General features: G+C 44.8%; 1 protein-coding gene across 3 annotated transcripts in view; it reads left to right on the forward strand.

Moving 5' to 3' along the window:
• The window catches only part of epb41l5 (erythrocyte membrane protein band 4.1 like 5), a 34105-nt gene extending 23287 nt beyond the window's left edge, over positions 1-10818 (forward strand). The window contains exons 17-26 of one of the 3 annotated variants that reach the window (XM_040027746.1): positions 3343-3494; positions 3863-3960; positions 4111-4245; positions 4526-4593; positions 5275-5349; positions 5971-6052; positions 7066-7146; positions 7261-7323; positions 7529-7686; positions 9221-10818. In XM_040027746.1, coding sequence (XP_039883680.1) covers positions 3343-3494; positions 3863-3960; positions 4111-4245; positions 4526-4593; positions 5275-5349; positions 5971-6052; positions 7066-7146; positions 7261-7323; positions 7529-7686; positions 9221-9290 — 982 coding nt within the window. In that variant the 3' untranslated portion in view covers positions 9291-10818. Of the gene's footprint in view, positions 1-3342; positions 3495-3862; positions 3961-4110; positions 4246-4525; positions 4594-5274; positions 5350-5970; positions 6053-7065; positions 7147-7260; positions 7324-7528; positions 7687-9217 lie in introns of all 3 variants that reach the window. The other 2 variants (XM_040027748.1, XM_040027747.1) reach the window with 2 other exon arrangements.
• Positions 10819-12280: the final 1462 nt, after the last annotated feature.

Consider the following 12280-nt stretch of genomic DNA (forward strand, 5'->3'; position numbering starts at 1 on the left):
TGTTTTACTTCTCTGAACGTTATCGTAAGTGTTAGTGGGATCGGTCTCAGCTCAGTCTCTTTGGAAACAATGTAACAATTTAAAAAACATAAAATGACAAATACAAATCAAATCTGTTGCTAAACACTGCACGCAAAACCTAAAGGTCATTGGAAGTTCACCCACTTATCATCCCGTGCCATCAAGTCAGTCCCAGTTTGGACTCAAACTCCCAGGAGACCCGTCGTGGATAAAAGCTTCTGCTCAGGAATATATAAACAGTATAAACATGGATTTGACATGAGCTATCAAACATCAGCCCCTAGAGGTGCAAAGCCGGGTCACCGATGCCCCAGAGACATCCAGTCACTTCACTTAAGTGTTTATGTGACAGCACATGTCACACCACACTTCAGTGCGCGCTGGCAGACGTGTTGCTGTAAGCTGGATGGCATACTCCTGACACCGCAGAGCTCGTCACGCAAACCCGCGTCTTACTGGTTTATCCAGAATGATTTATGCCCATCAGAGCAGCTGCTTTTGTCACTGAATAAATGGTAACATATTTACACAACTTGTTAGTTATTACACACTCTCCTACGTTCATGTTATCAGCCTCCTGCTGCCTTCTTTATTCCCTTTCTTTTCTTTTAACCATCTTCTTCTTCTGCACAATAATTGCTTTCCTCCCAGTCTCACTCTTTACGTCACCTCACACACCCTGTATCTTCACTACCTCATCACCTTCCCTTTGTCACTCTTTCACTGCCACCCTGTTGTCCTCAGGTGTCCTCTTCCCTCCATCCTCCCCGCTCTTTTTCATCAAGGTTCCCCAAACGGAGTGGGACAGATCCGACCAGCTGGCCGCCGTCTCACCAGCTGTACCGGCGCGAACTGGTCTGCACGCTAATGAATGGGAAAGGCTCAGCAGTGAAGTGACTCGCCTCGCCTAGTGCGAATGTACAGATTTGTGATTAAGTGAAGCGTTCCTCAGCAGAAGTCTAACACTACCCACATCCCTCCCTTTCCCTTCAGCCCATCTCTGCACCTCATGCTTCTGCTCCTTGACCTTTGGCTCAGTGACAGTTTTGAAAAGATAACTTCCCATTGCTGCTTTCCCTCTGCTTCCTTGGCCTCTCCTTTCTGTCCTCCTCCCCCCTCTTTTTTTTCCTCCTCCTGACCTTCATGCCAAACCTCAGGGGGGAGGCTGGCAGGCAGGGGTGAGATGGTATCAGGCTCAGTTTTATGAATTCAATTCCAGTCTTGACTCTGTGAGGAAACAGCAGGTCACAGAGGTTCTGGGGGATTTAGGCCGGTCCTCTTCTGCTCCTTTCCCCCCCTCAGTCTCAGAAACAATTTCCTGTGTTTGTAATATTTCACACACTACTGCTGTGTTTAAATTCAGTTAAACATTTTTATAAATGAAATGAATTAGATTTTTTTTTTTTAAAGTGAATCTGTTCTTGCATTTCTGCTGCTCTGTTTAAAAGGGAGTTGGATAAGAGGGTGGGTGTCGTCCATCTGTAGGCAGATTAGTCTGAAAGGGTTTTAGCTGTAGGTGAAAAATGAAGCTAACGGTTCACCATGTCTATTTCCAAATAATGTCTGGATTAGTTAAATTCTGTTTGAAGGTTTTATTGTTGTCTAATCATATTTTATGTCGAGCTTCTGTGAAAGCTTCTGAAATGAACCTGATGCTGCCTCCCCATTCGACTTCTAGCAAGAGATCGAGCTAGAATAATGCATTGAAACGTGCTGCAGTACAGTAACGTCTACCTGCGAGCATGCCACAGTTAAATGCTGAATAATCACGTAAATAACTCAAATGCACTGATCTTACATGGTAATTACACTGTTTATTGCACATCTCAACCAAATGAAGATAAATATGTAATATTACGTAGTTAATTGTTTACAACATGACCAAAGCGTTTGTCTTTAGAAACTGTGTTCGATTTTAAATCAAAGCAGGATAGTTTTAAATAAAGTTAGTTGTATTTCAGATCAGTCTTATTTTGAAATGATGAAATCAGAAAAGGCTCCAACTTTGGATGTTTGTTAGAAATATTTTATTTAACACGGTCACAACTTTGTCATTCAATGTTCAATTGTTTTAAGCCAATTAAAAAAGCTAATAAATACACATTGGAAGTAAGTCGTACATTTACGTTCTCACCAATATAGTGCAAAGAATATTTTATTGTCTGTAATGTGATAAAGTTTGTTTTCGGTTTGGAACAAATCAACTTATCATCACCCAAAAAGCTCCTCATCGTCAGTCTTCGGCCCAGTTTGATACTTTTACATTTGTCAGCTGTAATATTCAGTCAAATCCTGGTGATTGTATAATTATGTCGATATATGTGAGTCGTACCGGGTTACTGGATTACGATGTAGGATTTTTCAGTGATCTTGTATCGGATAAACGTGTGCAAACAGATATTTAAAAACGCTGCTTCCGTTGTGGAGGACTGAATAAAGACTAGGGAGTAACCGGTTGCCGGTTTCAGTTCCAGTCGGTGTGCGTCTCCTCGGTGGTACATGCATCTGTCATACTTGCCTTCGTGTCTTATTCCCCACGCGACGGCTCGATTCTCCTCACGGTGGCTCTTTTAACATATTTATTGGATTTTTGAGCCCACGTACAAAGAATCGCACTTTTCTTCACATCTTTTTGTGTGTTGTTCTTTAACCCCTGTACTCTCCAGGCAGTATGTTGTAATATACAACATTTGTTATGTTTCGCTGTGTCTTCAGGCTACAGAAATATGAGGTAATTACCGAGCTGCTGGAAGAGCTTCTGCTAAGATCCGTGTGTCAGATGTTCTGCTTCAAGCACCTCTAATTCTGAGAATATTGCACCGCATTATTTCCTGCTGAAGTTATTTTGTGGGCAGTGTTTTTACCTCCGGAGACATTTTTGAGTGGACTCAAACGTGGTTTCATACTTATGTTGTAAAATACAATCGTTTTATCACATGTCGGCAACGTGACCCTGTAAGTTAACGTTGGTGATGATGCTAACGGTTAAAGACTATGGAGTACAAGTACAAGTACTTTATGCTTTTCTTTTGGTTTTAGTAATAATTATTTGACATATTATTGGATGTTGGTGTGTTGCTCTTAAACACCTTCTGCTGTATCAGCGCGGATCAGTTCTGTCATCACTGCAGAGTCCGTACATACGTTGTCGAGGTAAGCTGTATGAATCACAATCCTTTTCTTCCAGTTTGTGTTAAAAACCCATAAAACAGCCTCTATTCTCTGTTTTCTCTTTGAATGTATTTATCATTAACCCTTCCATCCACAACTCAGGCTGAAATGGCTGAATCTGCCATGCTTTCTCTTCTTGTATGTCTCTAGTTTGCCAGTGGTTGCTGACCTAATGGAGACGTGCGTCGACGACGTCCTCAGAGGTCCCGTTGTCCCTGCGGTCACGGCTATCGAGGAGCCCGTACAAGCCGCTGCCTATGCCGGTGCTAGCGTCCCTGCAGAAGATGCGCTGAGTCTCGCTGGTAAGGCTGCAGCGAACTGGCCAATATTTAAAAACTCTCCTTAGAAGCCAGGCTTTAAAGAAAACTGCTGTAAAACAATAAATGTCTGTTTTAAGAGACTGACATAACTGCAGTTTTTGACTCTTTGGCCTCGTTTTTCACCGTGACGGCTGCCGCCTGGTGCGACCTTACTGACCGTTGATTCACTTATATTTTTCTGTTAATGCCAGCAATAGTTACACTCAGCCAACACCGTTATGAAAAAGACCCAGAGCTGACTGTTAATAGACATCAGCGTCCTGAGACGAGACGATCACTTGCTAACTATATAAATAAAGCGAAGATAACTCTGTTTGTTTGTCTTTCTGTGTTCATGTGCGGCGGCTCAGAAGCAGCAGCTCGTCTGAAGCAGCTGGAGTTGGAGAGCAGTCCGCTTCTCGCTGCGCCGAGAAATAACATGAACGTCAACGTGGCCATGAACAACCAGGCGAGTGTTTGTGTTATTTCCTCTAAAATCAGACTCTGCTTGCTTTGATGGAGACCAGCAGCACTTCTGTGTAGTTCACTGGCAGTTCAGCATAAACAAACACATGTGCGGCACAGCGTGATGAAGCCTCTGTGACGTCTGACCCAACAGGACGATGTGGTGAAGCTCACAGAGAAGTGCGGGCTGAACAGTGCGGGCAGCAGTCCGTGCGTGACTCCGCTGCGCACCCCGGAGGATCTGAAGAGTAACATCCTGAAGGCTCAAGCCGAGGCTGCCGCTCTCAAGGTGCGCAACAGACCGGGGGGTGAAAAAGAGGGCGAGGAGACGGAGGAGAGAGCCCTCCGATGTACTCTGATTCTGCTTATCCATCAGAGTGAAAGCCTCATCAGCTGACTCAGCTGAGCAGTCTTTAGCTAAGCCTTCAGTATTTTGTAGCCTTTTGTTTTTAAACACATTTAAATCAAAACAGCTAAAGTGACGTTTTGACGTGTGTGTGTGTGTGTGTGTGTGTGTGTGTGTGTGTGTGTCTGCCCTCTGCTCATAAACGCCTGTTTGCTGTGTGCAGGGGGCTTTGGAGGAACACGCTGTGATGCTCGGAGATAAAAACTGTAACCTGCAGGAGGCTTCTGCGAGGTACGTTTTCACTCACCTGCACTTTCAGGAATATGATAACTTCTTATGTTCAGCTTCAGAATCAAAGAAAATAGAATCACGTTTCCACTCGGTCTGTTATTTAACCCTTTAGGATCTTTGCATTAAGCAGCTCTTCAGAGCGCACCGTGCTATCAGCACAGGGCTCACTGTCACCGCGCCTCGTTGTCTTGAAACTCGGCCTTCGTTCCTTCATCTTACTGAGTCATGCCAACTGTCAGTGCTTCATCCCAGCCAATCACAGCGCTCGCTGCTGCTCGAGCTGATTAACCTCTTGAATATTTATAAGGATTATTAGCATAGCTCACAACGTTACGTCAGCCCCAGCTCGGCAGCGCTCCACAGAATGACAAACGAGTCCACGACGGCTCGTAACCGAAGCAGCGAGCGACTCACGCTGGAGAATAAACAACGTTGGATTTGGCAGATTCTGTTGTTGACGGTTTTAGCAAATGTTTCCCGTTTGCATGTTGTTCTAAAAGCATTTCTACTGAAACTCATGATAATGAAACCTGTTTAAAGTAATTTGTTTACTCATGTAGTCGGAGAAGTTTGACCTCCTGTCTTTCTGTGGTAACCACAGTGAATGTTTTATGCAGGAATAAGCGTTATGTGTGTCTCTCTGCCAGGTTGAAGGTGCAGTAACTCGTCTCTTTGTGTTAGCAGCCGCCCTGACGTCCAGGACACCTGGGACCTGCTGAAGCCACCATCCTCCCTGGTCTCATCTGCAGGCGCCAGGTGAGCCTTTGTTTAGAAAAACAAAACATTACTGTGGTTTGTACTTTGTTGCATCAGATCTCTCACACGTTGTAGTTAAGGCCTTGACAAAGACCAGTGACAAAGTGTCCTGGCTTTGTAGGTTGATTGAAGTTAAGGTAAAGAGTTTGATTTTTCATAGTTAGCAAAAGGTGATTTGTGTTACGGTAAGCTTAACACAAAACATGTTGCACATTTAGATCAAATGGTTTAAAATAATGTTAACAGAGATGCATGTAAAGTCCTGCATCAGCCAAACAGGCAGTGAAACATTAATGGGGCAGATTAAAGTCCTTATAGTCTTTGCTGACATCTGCTGGTGTGTTTGAGTAATGCATTCATGCATGTGTGTGTCTGTGTGTCGGCCCGGGTGTGTTAAATCACATGACTTGAGTTCTGCCTGGATACTGCTGCCGTCTCTGCAGAGAGTGACACATAAAAGCAGACGCACAGTTAGCTGTGCTGTGTGAGTTTGTGCTCTTAAAATTTGAGTTTAAAAGTGGCGAAACTGTCTTTGCTGGTTTTGGTGACTCGCAGTGTTAAAAGTTGTTAAAAGTACGCGGTCACATGCTTGTGTGATACCATTTCTTCTCCTGTTTTCAGCGCTGAGAGATTGGCTGAAGATTTAAAAGCTTCTGTTCCCAAAAAGTCCTCCGAGTCGACCAGTGAAGCCCCGGCACCAAAGGTAACGTGACTGCACGCTCACAGGTAATGACTACTGTTGTGCTTTACTGTTGTGGTGGTTCCAATTCACAAGCTCTTCTTCCTTTAAATGAAGCTACAAATAAACATAACACAAAACTAAAAAATCTCTCATCACTTGTATATCATGTTTAACCTGAGTAGCGAAAGACGGTGGTGGGTTTGAAAACGATCTGCCGGGAGTCCGGTGTTCTCACGGCGCTAGTGAGCCTAGCCCCCGGCTAGCTATCGAGCTAGTGGGTAACAGACGTCTCCGAAAACGTCGGAGCGCTTTGAAATATTTGAGGTTTACACAGTTACATTCTCGCCTGAAAATATGTTAAACGTTTATTTTGTGACCCAGAAAGAATAATAAGAGTAATATTAAAACTAACTAGCTGCCGCCATTGTTGGAAACTGAGCTGGGCCGCGCTATGAATTCTGGGACACAGCTTCTTCTTCTTCGGGGTTTAACGGCAGCTGGCATCCTTGTACATGCAGTGCTGCCATCTTCTGTTTCAGTCCGTTATTACACTCTTAAATCCTGCTACTTATTCCTGCGTCTTTCAGGATCTTACAAAGCTTCAAACGACGCGTCGACTATTAAATCAGTCGTCGACGATTTTGATAGTCGACGTAATCGTGACTAGTCGACTAATCGTGGCAGCCCTATTAACAAGCAGGTGAGGTGGGTTGAGAGTGCATATTGATTACTCTGTAAAAGTAGGTTCAGTCTTCAGTGTGATGTAATTGGTAACAATAGCAGGTCGTCCACTTGATCCCGGACTGCTCCAGTCTGATGCCAAAGTATCCTTGAGCAAGAAACTGAAGCGAGTTGTTCTGAGATGCATTCATCTGATTGTGAATGTGTGAATAAAACACTTTGCGTGAGTGGAGTTTATTTACCCTTCAATCTGTGCCCACGCAGCCCGGTGTTTGCGTGTGACTAACACAGGAAGTAGACGGTTTCTTTAGTGTCTGCGTGTGGTAATAAAGAGTGTTTGCATCACGCTGCAGGTTAAAGCAGAGGAGGTCGACCCGCAAAGCGCCGCCCCACTCTCTGACAACCTTATTGACTTCACTGATCCAGCTCCTGTGGTAAGAATTACTGCACTGTGTCCTGAATAATCTGCAGTGAAACTCCCACTGCATGTGTGTGGGTTAAAGTAGACCTTTAGCATGGATGCTAACATTCTTCTGACGTTGTTGTAGCTCCCACCGGTGCAGCCGACCAAACCTCTCATCACACCGCGCTGGATCGTCCCCACAACCGCTGTGAGTTTATCAGCCTCACTTTTTAAAAGTTCACCTGTTTGTTTTTTCCAGGTTTGGCTGTGAGATGTTAAAATGTTTTAGAAGCTGTTTTAACCACGAGGCTTTGGACTTCTCTGCACTTCCATAGTCGCTGTGCAGTTTGGCTAATGTAGAGGCGCTGTAGACACTGACCTCCGACCTTCTCCCTCACCCCCTTCTCACGCAGCCTCCCGGCGCCTTTACTAACGGCCTGCTCGACCTTGACCCCCCGCCTAAGGTCAACCCTCTTCTCCCTTCAGATGGGGGAGCATCCCTCACCTCAGCCCTCCCTCACCTCACTCACACACGTAACGCCGTCTCCACCCTCTCCACCCTCTCCACCAGGTAAAAGTGTTTGCATTTTGAACCCAAAGTTTGCTTTTTACATCGCAGCCGTCGCTGAAGAGCACGAAACGTCTCCTCCTCACTTCACTGAGCCTGAAGTTTCAGAAGAGAACATCCCTGAGAGTTTAACAGGAATCGTTAAGAGCATTTTGTTTGTGGAGGAAGAGACAGCAAAGCAAATTAGTTGTTTTTCAGGTCCTTGAAGCACAGCTTTTTCTTAGTTTTTTATGATTTTGTTTGTTTAATACTGAATCAGTATTACACAATCAGAAATGAAAAACGATACTGAACAGCAGAACTTTAACACATGCTTGAGCTGAAAGCAGGCGTTTCAGTGACAGCAAGTCAGAACATCACAAATCAAACTTTCTGTGAGGATCTCTGAGTTCAAGCAGACGTCTCATTCACGCCTCAGTTCTTCAAAAGTTGTGATTAGAAGAGTCTGAAGGATACGACTCTTTAACCTCGTAATGTGACGGTGTGTCTGGTTCTTTTATGTTTTCCTCACATCGAGCCAGATTTTTAAATCACCCAACTGAGCTCAAGATCACATTTGTGCTTTGTCACCTGTAAATAGCGATGGAGCTGGTTTCACTTTGTCAGACTATAAAAACACGGGTGGACGTTTTAGCGTTTTCATGCAGGTCTAATGAGAAATTTATTGAAAAATAAAAGCTGCAGTCAGAAAAACCCAAAAAACCCACAGAAGGCAAATATACGGAAGAGGATTAGTGCCACCGAAAATTCTGTTGCAGAATTCTGAGAAAAAGTCAGAATTCTGACTTCAATTCTGGAAACGAAGAAGAAAAAAGACGTTTTTTTCCATACTAATAAAAGGACGAGTGATTTTTATTTTCTTTCTTTTGTTTTGTGTGTACAGTAGCTTAAATATATGTATTGGAGCCTTGCATTTTGTTTTCCATACAGTAAGTCATTTCTGAGTCATAGGTTTATACATACAGGTTCGAGCCCCGGCTCGGACAGTCTCGGTCGTTGTGTCCTTGGGCAAGACACTTCACCCGTTGCCTACTGGTGGTGGTCAGAGGGCCCGGTGGCGCCAGTGTCCGGCAGCCTCGCCTCTGTCAGTGCGCCCCGGGGCGGCTGTGGCAACAATGTAGCTGCCATCACTAGTGTGTGAATGTGTGGATGACTGGATGTGTAAAGCGCTTTGGGGTCCTCAGGGACGAGTAAAGCGCTAAACAAATACAGACCATTTACCATCAAATCTGGGCTTTCAATGTCACTTTATTTCTCCAGTGTTTCGGAGCTCCTACGAGGTCGTAAGTGTGAGATATGGATGGTTTATGGATGGGACAATGTAAATTCAGTGCATAACATTTTATTTTGCTGTTGATCGAACGAGGTAAAATTATAAAGCTATTATTAAGTTGTCGCAGGTTGTCAGACTGCGGCTTGTTCGCAATTTAGCAATTTTTTTTCCAACTTACGACTCTTAAAACTGGTTCCTGCACACAAACGTTTTTTCTTTTCTGAGGCAGTAATTTGACCGTCTCTTCCACTCCTTCGTCCACAGCACTGTGGCTCAGCCGCCAGCCTCAGAGGATGGAGCCAAACCCAGAGGTCTCTTGACCACTGAGCTCTGATGAAGAAACGAGCGGCCGCCATCACGCTCTTCATCTTCCCGCCTGGTTTCCCGCTTCACCCGCTCACCCACCCGCACGCAGGCCGGCCGAGTCTGAAAACGCAAAAGAAGAGGCAGCTTGCAAACCGCCGCGACCACAACCGTAGCTACACAGATCAGCAATATGAAGTACTTTTTTTTTTTTTAATGATCTCATGGCGTCGAGCTTAGTCTTTGTAAGATGGTGTATACAAACATTTTAGCCTCAGTATTAAGAAAACCTTATTTTTAATCTCCTGTTTGTGCACCACGTTAGCAACCTGCCATTACCGAGTCCATCCAGTCACCCAAAGCGCTGTCGGCAGCATCTCTGCCTGCTTTGAGACTCTGGTGGAAGCTCTCGCCCTGGTTCTGAGTTCAAGCACCGGCAGTGCAAACCGCTGGATCTCTGAGCTTTCCTCTGTGAAGCTGCTGAACGACACTGGATGATGCACGCACGAGATATAAGCTTGAAGTGTTCGAATATAAGAGATCACGCAGTGCAGCGCGTTTAAACCCGCTAACGCTACATGATGTAGCCACTGGATCTGGAAACGTCACTGGATTACCTTCAAACACTGGACCTTCAGCTGATTTTTATTTTTTCCCACATTAGATGATGATGATGATGATGTTTTTAGTTTTTCAGCTGATTTTTTTTTTTTTTTTTATTGATCCTGTTCCTGCTCTTTGTAGCTGTCGATGCTTTTAAATGCCCCCCCCGCCATCACGAGGACTTCCTGTTTTGATTCCGATCACATCTTATAATGTAAATTCGAATCCACACTTTTACCCCACTCTCGTTCCTGCTCACTCATCATTAAACTTTTAGCTCCTGTGATCGCTGGACTGCGTGGTGGGAGGTGTGTCCGGGTATCTGACTGGATTGGACTCTCCAACATGTCGTAGCTGTTACTTTGCCTTATGTACATGAATGCGCTCTACGTGTCTGACGGGAAAATGCTGGAGATGCCGCTCGTACGTCACCTTTGCTGGAATCGTTTAACCTGTGAAATATCCTGAAAGCTGGTTTTGTATGAGAGCGAGGTGAGGCCTACGTCGGCACCGTGGGAGTTATTAAATATCTTACTTTGACCCTCGAATGGTAGAGTTGTAGTATCTCACTGTTACTGTAATCACCACGTCTGGCCACTCACTCAGGTTGTGGCTCTGTAGTACTTCTCATTATGTCTTCAACAAGGGAAGCCGGCCGTTCTTCGATGTCGTCTTAGCAGCGTTTACGCCTCAGCTCAGTGTAATTGTTCAGATATTACATGTTGTAGCATACAGGTTTAACGTTTTCACTGTAACTGCTTCAGCTGCTGTTGATATGAAGTAGACGTATATTTTTTAAGACTACCTTGGCAGTATAGTTACTACTCTGAGGAGACTTGAGGTGTTTTCTAATTACAGAGGAAGTATTACAGATCAGACTGTGAAGTCTCATTTTTATATAAACTCGTATTTTTCTGGAACACCTGATCATGATTCAGTAAAGTTTTGCCACAGTAGGAGTCGTTGTCTCTCATTCATTTTAAAACTGCGGTGAGTGTAATAATCACACGCTTATGTTCCTTTTGAAATACACTTATTATGTAATTCTTTTCCTACTTTTTACTTTTACTCCCTGCATGTTTAAACAAATATCTAATTCCTGCACATTACATTTTCAAAACTCCTTACTTTTGCTTTAGCGTTGTTGAGCCAAGATCCTCCTGTAAGTTTACCGTTTAAAGAGCTAAAACCTCCAAAGTTTCAGGAGTAATAAGTCATCATAAGAACTAAAAATCAAGAATGTGGGACACTGTTTGTTTGTGATTTTGAGCCCAGTGCGTGCTCCCGACGCAGGGGAAACGTGTTCTGTTGGGGAGACCTACCTTGGCACAAAAGTCCAGCTGCGTAATTCACAGGGAGGGAAAAGAAAGAGCGAACTCCACTCAGAGATGGAGAAAGATGGGACAGGAGAGAGCTCAGACTTAAAGGTAAGGGCTGCTCATTTAAAGCTCACATGTAAATCACATTACGTGTCTTTATATTGTCAAACATGCTGCTAAACAAACTGAGGCAGACTGACTGTTATTTAATGGCTGCATGAAAATCCTCTGCTGGTTAGTGCAGAATAAAGAGGTTAGTTTGATGCACAGTGATGGGTCTAAAGAACAGTTCAGTTAGCGTTAAATGACACGAGAAACATCCCCCATGAGCTGCTTTTACTTTGAGTTCAGAGGCTCTACTTATATTGTGCCCACCACACAAGTCAGAAAGTTCCCCAACCAGAAGCTCTGGATCAACAGTCAGGTGCGACACTTGGTCTCTGGCATTTAGATCAGGCAATGAGACGGAGTACAAAGCTGTGAAGTATGGACTGAGGAAAGCCATCACAGCGGCTAAGAGGCAGTACAGAGAGAAGCTGGATGGCTTCTATTCTTCTGCTGACCCCATCATGCTGGCCACCATCAGCTCTACAGGTGGTCGTCTGGATGATCTCAATGCATTCTACACCCACTTCGAGACCTCCCATACCCTCCAGATCACCCGGACCTGCCAGATCACCCACCCCAGCCAGCGGTCACACCAGACCAGGTGCACAAAGCCCTGAGGAGGATCAAGCCCCGCAAGGCAGCAGGACCAGACAACATCCCAGGACGGGCTCTTAAAGCATGTGCCAATGAGCTGGCTGAGGTTCTTACCTCCATCTTCAACCTCTCCCTCAGCCAGAACACTGTCCCCACATGCTTCAAGACCACAACCATCATCCCTCTCCCCAAGAAAAGCCCCACCTGCCTGAACGACTATAGACCAGAGTGGTGCTGGCCTACATCCAGAGCAACATCACAGACACTCTGGACCCCCTGCAGTATGCCTACTGGTCCAATAGGTCCACGTCAGACACCATCACTGCTGCTCTTCGCTATTCCCTCTCCCACCTGGAAAACAAAGACTCATACATCAGGGTACTTTTTGTTGATTACA

Source organism: Simochromis diagramma, unplaced genomic scaffold, assembly GCF_900408965.1.
Source record: "Simochromis diagramma unplaced genomic scaffold, fSimDia1.1 OVJJ01000343.1, whole genome shotgun sequence".
In the NCBI taxonomy this organism is placed as follows: Eukaryota; Metazoa; Chordata; class Actinopteri; order Cichliformes; family Cichlidae; genus Simochromis; species Simochromis diagramma.